General features: G+C 36.5%; 1 protein-coding gene across 6 annotated transcripts in view; it reads right to left on the reverse strand.

The window, feature by feature from the left end:
- Positions 1-11,433: 11,433 nt before the first annotated feature.
- LOC110450733 overlaps positions 11,434-17,430 on the reverse strand; it is a 34,833-nt gene continuing 28,836 nt past the window's right edge. For all 6 annotated transcript variants that reach the window (XM_021498413.1, XM_021498412.1, XM_021498410.1 and 3 more), the window contains one exon: positions 11,434-16,295. In XM_021498413.1, coding sequence (XP_021354088.1) covers positions 14,050-16,295 — 2,246 coding nt within the window. In that variant the 3' untranslated portion in view covers positions 11,434-14,049. The remainder of the gene's footprint in view (positions 16,296-17,430) is intronic.

A 17,430-nucleotide genomic window follows, 5' to 3' on the forward strand; every position in this document is an offset into this window, starting at 1 on the left:
AAATGCATGTATATATATGACAAAAGAGTGACAATGAGTCGCCTGACTCAATAAACAGCTATAACAATCTATGTCATTACTAGGCTATATACAATGAACAGATCCGTAATACTCACTGCTTAATCTGGCCAATAACCAAGCTGATACATGTTTGCTCATGTTAGCTGTTCAAAGAGGCATAACTCTAGATCTTTGCTCAACTCGTATTACACTCGGCGAACCTGTATTTCTGTGACGTTTGAATTACGTTCAAATATCGTTTTAATCTATTTTTAACGGCTTTTTATATGATGAAACAAATCAAGATCAATTCTTATTACATATGCATATGAAAAATTGTAAAAATAACTAGTTGTCTATTGCTTGAAGACATTAATCCTTGTTTAAAATATGACCAATTGTGTAGCCATTTGAATATATACAAATGTACCAAATTTATTGCGTTCTCTGCAATACAAAACGCGCACACTTATTGACATCAGATTTATCGCCAAACGAGTCATTGTATCTCCATTTTTCACTTTTGCAAGTGGTCCGTTTGAGGGCGTGAACACATTTTCTTTTGATTTATTGAATATCTTAAAAAAGGTTAATTACAGAATTTTTTATATAAAGAACTGAAACCTGCCAAAGGAAAGAATTTAAGGAGAGTTCTAGAATGATAGACAATTACCTGTACAAAGAGACATTGCTCTATATTTCTTTATCTCCCCCCTGTATTACGTAACTGTGTAAAACTGTTGTTTCCAAATAAATATGTGTTTTCTTTACGAGTGTTCAATTTATCCATTATCATGCTACAGTTGTGCTTGGAACACAAGGATGAAGATTTATGACAAAATGGGTTTTTGATTATTTATTTTTTTATGAACTTTGAGATAAATACCCACAAAAATCTTATATTATTAACACTTACACCTGTTTGATTTTGTTTGCCTAATATGCGCCTATCTTCTGTCAATATGTATTGTTTAGTAGGTAATTTGCAAGCCGATCTGGTAAAACTGCGGAAGGAGAGAAATGATTAGACAACACCCTAACCAGATCACTGAATTTAATTGTATTTTTAAATTTCCAGACATTTTCAACTCTAAGCAAAAATGTCAAAGCGCTCATCACACTATTCATTTCGCAGTTTGAGCCTGGTAATGGAAAATGAAAAAAGTCTTTAATTTAACCAGAGGTATTAGCCTCGTCTGTCAATACACTGATAATATAGATATTTATATCATGGGTGTTTTGACAGACGAAGCTATTATAAATGCCAATTATTTGTTTTATTTTCATGTTCTAAAGAAAGAAAGAAAGTGGACGTTGCAAGATTTTTTGTTTGAAATGTGTATATTATTATTCAATCAGTATAATTATAAAATTTCTTTACGACATCGTTTTCTGAAGCGAAATGATGTAAGATCTCATATTTTTTGCACCTTGGGGTTTTATTTGAGGTTGTATAAACTATAATTACAATGGTTTATTATATTAAATAGTGTAAGCCTTTTTATCGTATACCCTATATCAGCTGTACACTAGTAGGTAGGGGGCTTCCCAACCACAGTGATTTATTGGATTCCTGCAATCTTAGTCTATATTTGACTGAATAATACTTTTTGTGTTCATATTAAATTGATATCTTGAATTAGTGACTGTTGCTATGTATATATTGTCATACCATTGAAAACGTAGAGATTTGGTGCTATTGATCATTTGCTTTTTGAATACCAGCGTATAATTTTATAACCTTTAATGTAAAATATGGCATCCGGTGGATCACCCTCTAAAAACCAGGTAGAAGAGGTTAAGGAAGAGGGATAATCGGGGTAGGAAAATAAGCTCAATATGAGTGAGGACCAGCTGGTTGAGGCTTTGGTTAAGCTAGGGAAATACAGGATAATTCCTGTAAATGAGGAGGAGCCACCTCCAGTTCCAAAGGCTGCAAGCACACCCAAGCGATCATTCGTGGTAACTAGCCAGTCTCATCCTCCCGATGACCCAAGCCATAATATAACAAACGTGTACAGCAACCTACACAATATCCCTAAGGTGCCCCAGTTTTCAGGGGAGGAGCCACCTTTAAAAGGGGATGTGTCTTATGCTGAGTGGCGGTTTGAGATCAGATGCTTGGGTTGAGATCCCGATATTTTAAACAGGCTAGGAATCTGCCACCGCATTTAGTTGTAGACTAGAGTCATTGCTACACACAGCAATTGGAAATGTCTCTCTCCATAAGTCGTCAAAGAATGACCTTTTGCAACACGAGTTATGGACATCCCTGAGTTCTGACAAACTAAAGAGTCAGACTCGTCATAAATATGACACATTGACAAGCTACAATGAGCTACATGTATTAAGGGAAATCCGGGTTGAAGAGAAGGAGTTAAGTGTAACTATCTCTACTGGTACAGCTACAGGGGCTAGTCAAACAAAAAAGGGACACCAGCATGTAGTTAATGCTGAATCTGAGCATCAGGTTGCAGTGGTAGGGGACATAGAAAAAAAATTGACCAGAAGTTAAAAAGCCTAGAGGAAACACTTAGTTCTCAGATAGAGGGTAAGTTTTATTAAATCTTAAACAAACTTGGTAGTCAATCCTCAGGTAACAGTCAGAGGTCAGGTCAAGATAATCAGAGGTCATATCAAAACAACAAAGGTCGAGGCTGAGGATATAATAAGTCCCGGGGAAATTGGCAAAACAAGTATGGTAAGGCCAAGGATAAGAAGAACTCCCCGGGTATGATGAGTCTCTAGCTAGCGGCCAATCAGAGAGTGAACTTATGTCAAAAGACTGTTAGGGGTATCTAAAGAAACATTTAAAGGGGCTGCGACAGTTCCTGGGTTTTAGCGGGTATTATCGGCGGTTTGTAAACGACTACACCAAGATAGTACAACCATTTAGCAAGCTTTTACAGGGTCATGACTTGTCGAAAAAGGCTGCAAAGTCTGACAAGGCTAGTAAGTCTAAAAAAACAAAGTCTAAACACACACACAGGGCTGAATGGATCTGGGGTGAAGCTCAGCAAAACGCGTTTGACACTGTAAAGGAAAGACTGATCAGTCCTTCTGTGCTTGCGTATGCGGACTATTCTAAACCCTTCATACTGCATGTTGATGCTAGTGGTATTGGTTTTGGTGGAGTATTCTACAAGTATCACGAGGGTAAGGAAAAAGGTCATCGCATATACGAGGGCTCAGGCTAAGTAAGCGCAACAACCCAGCTCATAAGCTTGAATTTCTAGCGCTGAAATGGGCGGTTTCTGACAGGTTTCACGATTACCTCTATGGTAATACGTTTGAGGTTGTCACAGACAATAACTAAAGCTAAACTGGATGCCACCAGCCATAGGTGGGTTGCTGCTCTAGCAACTTACAACTTCACATTGACATACCGAGCTGGGAAAAACAATGCCGATGCAGATGGTCTCTCCCGCATATCTTTCTGTAACTCTGATGTTGTCAAGGCAGTACAATTATATGCCAGTCTGCAACTATTGTAGCTCCATTGATTGATAGTGTTACAGATCATAATGAACGGGTTTTCCCATGTGGCCAGTGAGAATATACATTCAGATGATTTTTGTTTGAGCACAATAGATTGGCAAAAACAGCAAAAAGATGATAAAGAGATTGTCAGGGTTATAGACCTCAAGAGAACCGGTTTCCATCCCAGGGGGAATAACCGAAAGAATGAGTCCCCATATGTTCAAAAATGTATGAGAACATGGAACAGTTTTAGTCTTCATGATGGTGTACTATACAGAACCGCTTGGAACAAGTCATAGCAATATCGAAAGCACGCTGTTAGATATTCGATTGGTTTCAGGTAAAACAACAAAGGCCGATACCTCTCATTTGAAAATTACAAAGGAGAGACACCCAACTTAAAGCCGGTCAAGTTTACCGTTAAGCTGCTACATGATTCTTTTGATGAACATCAAAGGATCGAACTAGTCTACTTGTATCAGTCACAAGGTGGCGCACACTGAACCTTCGATTTTGTGATAACATACTGTAGGGGTGAGGAGAGCATCAGCGAGCGTAGCCCCGGGAGTATCGAGGCTGCTTGACGAGCAGCTAGAATGTGATGTATATATTTGAAGACAGGGAAATTGTTTAAAATGTATCACACAACAGCAACTGAAAGAAAAAGTTACACAAGTCTAACTCATACAAATTTACATATTAAAAAAACCCATAAGTTATTGTGATTACTTTGGTTGTTCGAAAAGTGATTACTACTAGCTCTTGTTGTTCCCTCCACCAACAATATCAAAACTTCGAGACAAATCGGAAGGAAAATGTCCTGTACATAGTTTTAACATATTTCTGTAAATAAGAGTTTGTTACGTAGAAAATTGTGAAAATTCAATGTGGTTTTATTGCATATCATCAGAAACAACTGTATTTATAACTGAACTGTTTAATTATTACACTTCAAGTTCCACTTTTTCATGTCATATCAAACTTTTGTTTTTAAGATTGGAGCTTTAATACTTTGCAGTACTGGGAACGATATATCAATTACATTGATGGACCATATCAAGGCTTTTAGTTACGAGCCTTTTTATTTCAAGTGATTAAAATGGATCAGGCTTCATTTAAAAAATGGAACTTGTATGGATATGACTTTGTTAGATATTTGTATGTCCGTGATAGACAATTTATTGTAAAATTTTGTTTTGGTTGTATACATGTATACATTTGTAGGTTGTTTAATTAAGCATTGAACTGGGTCGATTTGACATTTACGGTCTATAATATTGACACAGCTTTGTACAAAGTAGGCAAACATTCTGCAGTGACTGAGTGGTTAAGGTGTCTGACATATATTATCACTATCTCTCTATAGCTACCACTAGGTCACCGGTTCGAGGCCTACATGGGGCAGTCGACATTTACTGGCCGCTGGTCTGTGGGTTTTTCTTGGGGCACTCTGGTTTTCCTCCACCACCAAAACCTGGCAGGTCCTTCAATGGCCGCAGCTATTAACATGCCATAAAGCACAAACAAACCAAACCCTGCAAAGGTGTGTCATACAAATGGCTGCAACGATACGTATACCTAATGCTACCATACGTATCGTGGTATAATGTTTATGATACGATACGAAACACAATACAAATATCTGCTTAAAATGTCAACCTCATAAATGATTGAGTGCAGGATTTTATGGAGTTTTGCTACAGGTTTCAATAGTAAATACTATCAACATATATTTTTGTATGATTTTAGTACTATTGGGTATGACTGCAGTTGACCACATCTTTACTGAAGGATTAAAAAAACAAGCATACGAGTTTTGCTAAAGCAATACATGTCCCCTACCGGCCCTTGCTAGCTATTACACTGTAATGATTTATAAAAATGGTGCCCTTTGGTGTTAATTTGGGAAAATGAAAATTATACAATTACAGCTTGTAACTGATTTTAATATAATGAAATTGTAATGTTAGTATTATGATAGGAATTATATAAAATAAACTGATTGACAACCCTGAAACTCGAACTTATATTATGAATAAACTCTGTAAATAGTCATAACTTAAATTATTTATTTTAAATATCAAAAGCATCAACTATGAAACGATTTCTCTGATTGGCCAGTGCATTTACCATTCTAACGAGCAGATGTGAATTTTAACGCGTTAAAAATATTTTACATTTGAAAAAGTAACGCGTTTGAAGTGACTTTTTACGCGTTAAAATAAAAAAAAGTCAGTTCTAACGCGTTAAAAGTCAGTTCTAACGCGTTAAAAGTCAGTTCTAACGCGTAACTTTTTTAACGCGTTACTGTATATCGTGTTTGGTCCTAACCGCCACCCATAAGCTTACATGTTTATTTATTTAATACCATTGACCTGTTCGGCTCGATCAAGTTTTCTATTGATGTAGAGGACTCTGTATAAGTTCTGTTATTGTCCTATAATTTTGTGTAATACTTGTATACAAATATGTTGTATGTTCAGAAGTCTGCACTTTGAGCTTTTGATCACAGGGACCAGACAAATGTTGCTACATATATTTATCTGGGCCCGTATTTATCAAACCATGCTTGCGCTCAAAACTTAGAATCTGTCCTGAAGCAAAATTTCTCGTTCTGGCAATCTATTGTCAATGATTTGGAGGACAGATGGAGGCACTTGAAGACAAATACCCCTTTCTGTGTTTGAATTTGAAATGTTGACGGTTACGCATCATTTTAGGCAAGTTACAAGAAAGTTAGCACGAACACAGAATTAATGCTTGAGAACAGTTCCATGAACATGTGTCGTTTGGTGAGAATCGATGTCATTGAATAAAAAAAAAAAATGTTTATTTCAAATGTGTATCAGCTACTTTCATAGAAAAATTAAGAAAATTTAAAAGTCCATGTTCTGCAAGAAATTCAATGCATCTTTCAACAGGAATTAGTATCCATGACATGGTGTTATCAACCACAAAATCAGTGCTGGATTCATTACTAAGTCTTTCAAGTCATTCTCAAAATCCAGGTGTTATGCTATCTTACATTCTCTGTATCTCTGGAATATATCATGACAAAATCAAAGGCTCGGTATGCGCCACTTTGTGGATAATAAAAGAAGACTTTGATTCATTAATGTACATTAAAAGAATCACGTGGTAGCTTAATGATAAAATTAATTGGTTTTGAAGTCAGGTGTCGCTCTTCAAAAGACGGGTATCAGCTCTAAATTGGACAGTTTTTTTCACAAGAAACCAATCAAACTGTGTGCCTTCCGTTTTGTCATGACTTATTCTACGGATGCAGAAAATATAGGTAAGCATAACCCTGGAAATTCGAGGACACTTCCCAGTAGACTAGCCATCTTTTGAAATGGTTTTAGCTGGAAATTACTTCCTTTTTTAGTGCATTATATTGCATGGCCCAATTGTTAATTGTCTGTTCGACCTAACGACAAATTGTTTCAAAACTTCTCTTTAGTATATATGTTAAAACATGTATTGAAGAACCTACAATTATATCTACAGAGATTTAAAATGTTTGGCTTAAGGATCCCCGTACCACTGCCAAAGGTTTTACTACGCATTGGAAACTGTTTTTTCTAGCATGACTATATTGCTCTGATCAATCTTTTCAGAAAGTTAAAACCATATATTGAGGGATTTTTTATGAAAAATAAAATAAAAATGAAATAAACAGAATAAAATCGCCAACAGTGTTCTGAGTATTAAAATGAACTTGGTCTAGACCCGGGCTTCAAACCTAGGACACCAGTCTGTTATACTATTACGCTAACCAACCGAGCTACCTGGTCAATGGAAGTGTCATGGCCCAACCGTGCTACAACTCTAATCAAAACGACATTAAGGTAGACGTATTGTATATATGAAAAAACACATTGTAGTGGGACAGGGATCCTTAAGTAAATACAATTATAACAATTTCCATAAATATTTTAATATTTCCGAAAATTTAATAGAATTTAAAAAACAATCATATATCTCATTATTCTTTTCAAGCTTCGACCAATCAGGTCTGGATTTTTGACGCATGTTTTCACACTTTGATTGTTTCAATGTATGTCCTTATAAAATATTGTTTTATTAGATGAAGAGAAGTGTTATCCTCTCTGAAATAGAACCAGAATTCAAATGAAATCAAACTGTTAAGAAGTTTTAATGTTGAAGATATTGTTTATGTAAGTTTAAGACGTACGTGAATACAGGTATCGGATATTAAATAATAGCCTTAAGTACAACTCAAAATATTCATAAATGAGATCTTACTAGGGCTAATCCAGTAAAACTATTATTTCACCCCAGGTTTTTTCAAGGGGCACCATCCATTAAATTCAATTAAGTTGCTTAAAAGTAATTGGCGGTCCGGGGTCAGGGAGATTTTTTTCTTTGCCTGATTTGTCCATATTTAGAATATGTCCAACTTGCACAAAATTTGTTCACTTTTATGTTACAAGGCAACTTAATTTATTATTATTTATGAAAGTGCCATACTATCTATTGCTAGATCTTGTAAATATTATTTTTACTGAAGTTAAAAATATTTTTAAAAAAATGGGAAATAATTTTGAAATTTAAAGATACATTAAAGGTATATTGTAGGAAAAAGTCATGAATTCTTTCCTTATTTTCACAGTGCAATTTTGCTTCATATTTAAGTCTCGAAAACAAAGTTGTGTAAGACACCTTTTTTGCCACTGCACATCCAAGATGACTGCCACAGCCTCTGATTGGTCGAAATTAAGATATTGACCGATTTCGCTCAAATTTAGGGTGTAGGTGTATCCAAGTGAGCGATACAGGCCCTCTGGGCCTCTTGTTTAATTCCGCTACACTAACAAATGTATAAATAATTTTTGTGCAAGATTTATTTACCAGTTTTTACAAGATAAATATTCAGTACACATATTTTTTGAATGAAAATGAAATTAACTTTAAGTCATTTGTATCTGCAATACACTGGAAAATGTCTCTTAAAGTCATTTTCCAGATATCTAGTAGACCTCTGTCTCCTAGACTGTTATGATACAGGGGCAAAACATCCAGAACAGGTTCCAATTACAGAAGTTCCCAAAACTAGCCCTGCTGTCGTTAATGATATTGGAAGTCACTATACTGTTTGTAGTGGTACTACAAACAGTATAGTGACACAAGTTAATTTCATTTTCATTCAAAAATATGTTGTACTGAATATTTATATTCTCTATTTCCCCTATTGGGCCCCTCTCCTCTGCCACAAGGGGATGGCACACCCACCGTTTATACAAAATTGAGTGCCCTTGGCCAAAGGATGCTTCGGACCAAATTGGGATGAAATCCCTCAATCCCAATGTTAGAAGAAGGATTTTAAAGGTTTACCTCTATTTCACCTATTCGGCCCAATCCTTCTGCCCCCAGTGGGGCCACGCCCACCATTAATACAAAATTGAGTCCCCTTGGACCAAGGATACTCCAGACTAAATAAGAATAAAATCGCTGAAACCCTATATTAGAAGAAGGATTTTAAAGGTTTTACCTCTATTTCCCCTATTGGGCCCGGTCCTCTGCCCCCAGTGAGGCCACACCCACCGGTTATTCAAAATTGAGTGCACTTGGCCTTAGAATGCTCCAGAACAAATTGGGATAAAATCCCTCAATATCTATGGTAGAAGAAGTATTTTAAAGGTTGACCTCTATTTTCCCTATTTGGCCCCATCCCTCTGCCCCCAGTAGGGACACATCCACCATTTATACAAAATGGAGTCCCCTTGGCCTAAAAATATTTCAGACCAAATTAGAATAAAATCCCTTACTCCTTATGCTAGAAGAAGGATTTTAAAAGTTTATTCTCTATTTCCCCTATTGGGCCCCACCCCTCTGCCCTAGGGGCCAAACACACCGTTTATACAAAATTAAGTGCCCTTGGCCCAAGGTTTCTTCGAACCAAATTGAATTGAAATCCCTTAATCCCTATGGTAAAAGAAGGATTTTAAAGGTTTACTAGTATTTCCCGTTTTTAGCCCACCCCTCTGCCCCCAGGGGGTCCATACCTAACGTTTATACGCAATTGAGTCCTCTTGACCCAAAGCTGTTTCAGACCAAATTAGAATAACATCCCTTAATCCTTATGCTAGAAGAAGGATTTTAAAACTTTATTCTCTATTTCCCCTATTTGGCCCCTCTCCTTTGCCATAAGGGGATGGCACACCCACCGTTTATACAAAATTGAGTGCCCTTGGCCAAAGGATGCTTCGGACCAAATTGGGATGAAATCCCTCAATCCCAATGTTAGAAGAAGGATTTTAAAGGTTTACCTCTATTTCACCTATTCGGCCCAATCCTTCTGCCCCCAGTGGGGCCACCTCCACCATTTAACCAAAATTGAGTCCCCTTGGACCAAGGATGCTCCAGACTGATTAAGAATAAAATCGCTGAATCCCTAGGTTAGAAGGAGGATTTTAAAGGTTTTACCTCTAATTCCCCTATTGGGCCCCGGTCATCTGCCCCCAGTGAGGCCACGCCCACCGGTTATAAAAAATTGAGTGCACTTGGCCTAAGAATGCTCCAGACCAAATTGGGATAAAATCCCTCAATACCTATGGTAGAAGAAGTATTTTAAAGGTTGACCTCTATTTTCCCTATTTGGCCCCATCCCTCTGCCCCCATTTATACAAAATGGAGTCCCCTTGGCCTAAAAATATTTCAGACCAAATTAGAATAAAATCCCTTACTCCTTATGCTAGAAGAAGGATTTTAAAAGTTTATTTTCTATTTCCCCTATTGGGCCCCTCTCCTTTGCCCCAAGGGGAGGGCACACCCACCGTTTATACAAAATTGAGTGCTCTTGGCCTAAGGATGCATCAGACCAAATTGGGATGAAATCCCTCAATCTCTATGTTAAAAGAAGGATTTTAAAGGTTAACCTCTATTTCGCCTATTCAGTCCCGACCTTGTGCCCCCAGTGGGGCCACACCCACCCTTTATACAAAATTGAGTCCCCTTGAACCAAGGATACTCCAGACTAAATAAGAATAAAATCCCTAAATCCCTATGGTAAAAGAAGGATTTTAAAGGTTTTACCTCTATTTCGCCTATTCGGCCCCACCCTTCTGCCCCCAGTTCGGCCACACCCACCATTTTTACAAAATTGAGTCCTCTTGACCCAAAGCTGTTCCAGACTAAATAAGAATATAATCCCTTAATCCCTATGGTGCATATAAAGAAGAAGGATTTTAAAGGTTTTACCTCTATTTCCCCTACTGGGCCCCGCTCCTCTGCCCCCAATAGGGCCACACCCACCAGTTATACAAAATTGAGTGCCCTTGGCCTAATGATGCTCCAGACCAAATTGGGATAAAATCCCTTAATCCATATGGTAGAAGAAGGATTTTTAAGGTTTTACCTCTATTTCCCCTATTGGGCCCCACCACTCTGCCAAAAGTGGGGCCACACCCACCGTTCAGGACAAGTAGTGTTTTAAAGGAAAAGTTAACGGACGGACTGACGACGGACGCTGAGCCATGGCATAAACTCACTTGCCCTTCGGGCAGGTTAGCTAAAAAGCATAATATTAAATTGTCTTTGTTTCTTAGTAACACACACTAACGTTAATCGACAAATCAATTTGACATTAAAAGAGAAGAGACTTTTCATGTGACTGCCATGAATGACTCTTCGTAGCAGTAAGGAAATTCTTACAGATTTGAATAAATTGTTAAATAGATATAAATTTACAAACAACCAGAACAATATGATACAGTTAAATAAATCTTATTTATTAACTACATGTTACATTTAGCCTTGGGGGCTATATCACACTACACAGATTTAAACTATAGAAATCTCACGGATTACTGACGTTATCCCACCAGGAGCAAACTGTCACAATGTTGCACATGACAAAAACAAATGCAATGTTTGTTTACAAACATAGTTTATTATAAATAATGAAATACAAAATGAAAAAAATCCTGATAAACTTTTTTTCTTTTCCATACTTGGTGATACTATTAATTAGTTAAAAAAAACATAAGCTCATCTGGTCTATATCATAGATATAAAAATGGAAAAATCTGATAACATATTTTATTTTATTTTCATACGTGATTATTAATACTGTTAATTTGTTACAAAAAAAATACCTTAGCTCATCCTGTCCAAAACAACAGATGACCTTTTAATGTATGTTATCTTGCTATGCATGACGAGACCTTGTATGGAATTGAACCCACCCTTCAGGAATTAATATCCATGTTATTAATTAAGAGATCCCCACCTGTTCACACATTTGTTAAAGGGTTCTGGTTTTGGTCAGTAAAATCAGCAACGTCCTATTGGATATCACGCTGATTGCACAGGTTCGGCATGTACTTAATTATAAAATAATGACAATGTCAAAAAGTTCATTTAATAAAACTACATTGTATGTACACCAGTGTCTGTCTTCTATTGTTTGGTTGACAACCTCGCCTAGAATTAATCCGAGGTAGGTGCTCCGGTCGTATCTGCAGACAGATTGTTCCACGCTAACACTGATCTTGGGGAAAAGACGAGGACATTCATGGTTTACTCAAGTGGACCGTTGGTCTAATATATATATTTTCATAACAGACTTGAATATTTTGTGTACCGTATCCAGAAAAGTGCAGGCCCTTTCGTTTACAAGTGATCAAAGCTGTACTGCTACATTTAAGGATTATCTCCCTTTTCAATTTAAAAAAAATGAATCTATATTTCTATTTCTTAACACATCAGAAAAGAATATGGCTTCACTCTGCTCTGCATTTAGGATTATATACTCAAACATCAGAAAAAGAAATGTTTGGCCCCACTCCAGCAAACTTATCCTTACCTTTATTTGTTAATGCTTTGAGAGAAACAATTCTGAAGTATCATTAATATTTAAGTCATAATTATTTCACTCCTGACAAACTCTATTTTGTCATCTGTGAGGCCAAACCTCCTCAAAAAAAATTTCCCACTGTCAAAGCCCAAAGAAGACATCCTTATACCAGTACACACTAGTTGTAATTTTTTTTTATTAATGTGTGTTGAACTTCCTCTTTTAACTTATTTTAATCAAGAATATGTTTACCTCAAATCTATCTTAGACTACACAAAAAATGAGAATACATTGTATCATAAATAGATTAAATTAAACAAAGATAATAAAAATTGCAAATCTTGAAACAAAATATATACAATAAAAGAAATATTTTGATAATGTTTAAAATGGCGAAGTTTATGATTCTGTTCAGGTGAATTGTGAAATATTTGATATCTATCAAATGTCAACAACATATCAAAGTTAACTGTTGATGTTTCATTCATTCACAGCACATAGCATCATGTATGCAATACTTCAAAATACATTTAAAACAACCTATAACACCACAATCATGATCAATCATAAAACCATCAACTCTGGTCTGAAACCCGACATGATCCTCTCCATTCCTCTCCTTGACCTATTTTACGAAGCACGGAGATCGGTAAACTTGGACCGAAATCTTTTGAAAACTAATAAAATGTCTTCGTTAAAACCATTCATCGTGATATGACCTTTCCACATGATTGTTTTAAAAGGTTTGTGTTGATAATAATTGTACGTTTCATTTGGAAATCATTAACATTTTTATTTGCCAAACACTTTGACAAGATGATCTAACAAAAGGATTTGTTTTGTCTCCCAGAACTTTGCCCTTTCCTTCGTCCTTTCCTTTGCCATATCTAAAACAGATCTCCCGTCATTGGCAAATATGGTTGTGATGTCACACTTACGTCCTGTAGATTCTAGGTATTGTTTTACATGAGTTTCACACCCAGTGAACATGTCTACATCTAGCCTATATGTCCCAGCTATGTAAAGTAGACAATGACGGCCCACCTTATCTACAGCTGTGGTTATAAGTGCTGGATACGACTGACATAAATATAAACAATTCTTCCTGTGTCCCCCCGAACAACTCCAATGTAACACCGTTCTCCCGTCATCATCCACTAACTGAGCCATATACTGAACACACACACAGTTCCTATGAACCACAAGACCATTTACTGACTCACACGTATGATGTTGGTCCTCAACTCTATATAAGGAGTTAAGTACACACCTCTCCACTGTCTGAAACATAGAACAGTTTCCTGTCCACGCCACAACATGGAGCGGGGTTAGTCCTAACCCACCAGTGTCATGTACATGTACCAAGTGTGGGTAAGTGTCACATAACAACGTCACCATCTCTTCTCTCCGATGCTTACACGCCTGATGTAGGACATTGTTATTGTACTCATCCCTCGCTGTAGTAGTGACATCATACTGCAGTAGTTTACGTAACACTTTTACTCTCTCTCTCTCCACCACACAAAACACTGTCTCCTCGTCAGGTTCTACTCCCTCACACAGAAGATGTAAAGCACATTCTTCTGCACCACAAAAACATGCTTTATTCAACACAGCAACTTTTGTCTCATCATCCAAGTATACAACAATTTTCCTAAGTAAACCAACTTGTCTGTTTCTATCATTACAATGTCCGTCAATCAATGACCACAATTCTGTGTCCTTGTCAGGTCTTATACCTCTGACAGAACTTATAAAGCACATTCTTCTGCACCACAAAAAAATGCTTTTTTCAACACAGCAACTTTTGTCTCATCATCCAAGTATACAACAATTTTCCTAAGTAAACCCATTTGTCTGTTTCTATCATTACAATGTCCGTCAATCAATGACCACAATGCTGTGTCGTTGTCAGGTTTTACACCTTCTGACAGAAGATATAAAACAAGGACTTCTGCACCCAAAAAACATGCTGTATTCAACACAGCAACTTTTGTCTCATCATCCAAGTATACAACAATTTTCCTAAGTAAACCCAGTTGTCTGTTTCTATCATCACAATGTCCGTCAAACAATGACCACCATGCTGTGTCCTTGTCAGGTTTTACACCTTCTGACAGAAGATATAAAACACATTCTTCTGCACCCCAAAAACATGCTGTACTCAACACATTAACTTTTGTCTCTTCATCCAAGTATACAACAATTTTCCTAAGTAAACCCACGTGTCCGTTTCTATCATTACAATGTCCTTCAATTAATGACCACCATGCTGTGTCCTTGTCAGGTTTTACACCTTCTGACAGAAGATATTTAACACATTCTGCTACACCCAAAACACATGCTGTATTCAACACATCAACTTTTGTCTCATCATCTAAGTATACAACAATTTTCCTAAGTAAAAACACTTGTCTGTTACTATCATTCCAATGTCCACTAACCAATGACAATGCTGTGTCTTTGTCAGGTCTTACACCTTCTGACAGAAAATATAAAACAAATTCTTCTGCACCAAAAGAACATGCTTGATTCAACACATCAACTTTTGTCTCATCATTCAAGTATACAACAATTTCCCTAAGTAAACGCACTTGTCTGTTACTATCATTCAAATGTCCACTAACCAATGACAATGCTGTGTCTTTGTCAGGTCTTACACCTTTTGACAGAAGATATAAAACAAATTCTTCTGCACCAAAAGAACATGCCTTATTCAAAACAGCAAGTTTATCAACGTTTTTGTGATTCAACAAACTGACAAATCTTTTAACAAATACATGATCATTCCATACATCTAGAGAGCCAATACTACTAGTACCACATCGTTTCTCCTCAGATTCAAACTCTTGGAGTAGACGCTCACACATCTCTGTAAAATGATCAGATGATATGACAATCATTTTTGTAGCTGTCTCTGAGGTTGTTAGATAACTGAGGGATTTGCTTGGACAATTCTGTATATAGCCGATCGGTGTGACATTTCCATACAAAATTGCCACAGCAGCATATATAGAATCATGATTAAATCTGTACACATCCTCACCAGACCAATTTTTCTCCTTCTTTACCAAAAAGCCTAATAATTTATCGAAACTGTCCTTTATAACTCCCACTTTTCCAATTTTATCACAAAATAAAGTTGCTGTGTGATAAGTGGCTGTGTGATATTTACCATCAATCAACTTTATTGAAAATGCTTGTTCCAGCAATGTTTCATTGACTTTTTTACTGTTTGGATCCAGATCTTCTACTCTGATCACTCCGTCATTGAGGAAGAGGTACAAAAGTGCAGACCATTCTTTTAATATTGACAATGCTTCATTCAAAAAATAAAAAGGATTTTCAAAAAATCTCACTCGCTCTTTCTGCAATTCTTCAGAATTGTAGAAAAGCTGGCAACATTGTGGGAATCCAATGTTTGGTGCATAAGTTAAAATTTGTGATTTTTCTGTGTCTGTCCATGAAAAGTTTTCTGGCTCATACAGCACTAAAAGTTGTTGTTTTTCTACTGCAAGTTCGTATGTATGTGAACTCAGATCAATAATGTTATCTGTGTTAAAAATTGTTCCAAGAGAACGTTTTTCCAAAGAATTGAATACTTTATTACGAATAGTAATGATGAGGAAATTGGTCTGGTTTTTTTTATCTAAAAAAAGTGTTTTTACATCTGAGATTCTTTTGTTCCACTGTTGTACATCCTTTTTACTCGCATCTTTCTCACCAAAAATATCATCAATAAAAGTGATCAATTTCAAGTTTGGAGCCAATAAATCTAATTTCTTAATCTCATGAAGTTGTAGGGGTTGTCCGGCTTGTTGCTCCTCACTCAGCCAATGAAGGAGTTGAACGGCAATTGCTGTCTTACCGTCTCCCGTGTTTCCCTTGATGACAACAACCCTGTTGTTTAGGAGCTTTTCTTTAGCATCACGGAAACCTTTGGTGGGATAGAATTTGTTCACTATTTTTTCTTTTTTAATTCTGGCTTTGGCTGTTTCTGCATTAAAAAAGTAAATATAGGGTGAGAAGTCTTAATTGTGTGAAAATGGTATTTTCGAGTGAAAATTTTTGATTTTGATATTTAAGTCGGATTTTTGTTTTCATTTTACTTTCAAATACAGAATACTGTAGGGAATCATTTGTAAAGGAGGAGTTGAATAAACAAATTAATTGTAGCATCATAAAATATATTAACTGATAGTTTACCAATCAATTTAGAATCTTCATTCTCACAAACATGATGTAAGCAAAAATCAGTTTCCAAACCTTTCGAAATCACAGCGAATCATGTCGTCACTGCTATATTTAGTATGAAGTCACAAAATGTGGTATTTTGAGCAGTCAAATAGTATTAATAAATGGCAATCAATATTATGTCTATTTATCTTATTGTATGTTCCAATCATATGTTTAATTAAGTCTTCGCATGTTTATCCAAAAAGAAGTATTATTTCTAATGTCTCTACTAGGGATCAAACCCAGGACCTGTGGTTTACTTGTCTTGTGCTCTATCAAATGAGCTACACGTGTGCAAGTTTCCTTTTAGGCAAACCCACCATTTTTTCAAAATAGAGTCCCCTTGGACCAAGGATGTTTCAGACCAAATCAGGATAAAATCCCTTTATCCCTACCTTAAAAGAAGGATTTAAAGGTTTACCTCTATTTCCCTTATTCAGCCTATCCCTTGGGGGCAACACCTATCGTTTATATAAAACTGAGTGTCCTCGGCTGATGATGTTCCAGATCAAATAAGGAACAAATTCCTTAATCCCTATGGTAGAAGAACAATTTCAAATGTTGACCTCTATTTCCCATATTTGGCCCAACCTTTCTGCCCTTTAAGGGGACCAAATCCACCGTTTATGCAAAATTGAGTGCCCTTGGAACAAGGATGCTCAAGACTATATAAGGATAAAATCCCTTAATCCCTATGGTAGAAGAAGGATTTAAAGGTTTTACCCTAAATCTTCTTTTGGGCCCCACTTCTTTGCCCCTAGGTAGGCCACAGCCACTGCTTATACAAAATTGAGAGACCTTTGCCCAAGGATGCTCCAGACTAAATTGAATCAAAATCCACTAAGCCGTTCAGGACAAGTAGTGTTTTAAAGGAAAATGGATGAACGACGGAAGAC

Source organism: Mizuhopecten yessoensis, unplaced genomic scaffold, assembly GCF_002113885.1.
Source record: "Mizuhopecten yessoensis strain PY_sf001 unplaced genomic scaffold, ASM211388v2 scaffold5459, whole genome shotgun sequence".
NCBI lineage: Eukaryota > Metazoa > Mollusca > Bivalvia > Pectinida > Pectinidae > Mizuhopecten > Mizuhopecten yessoensis.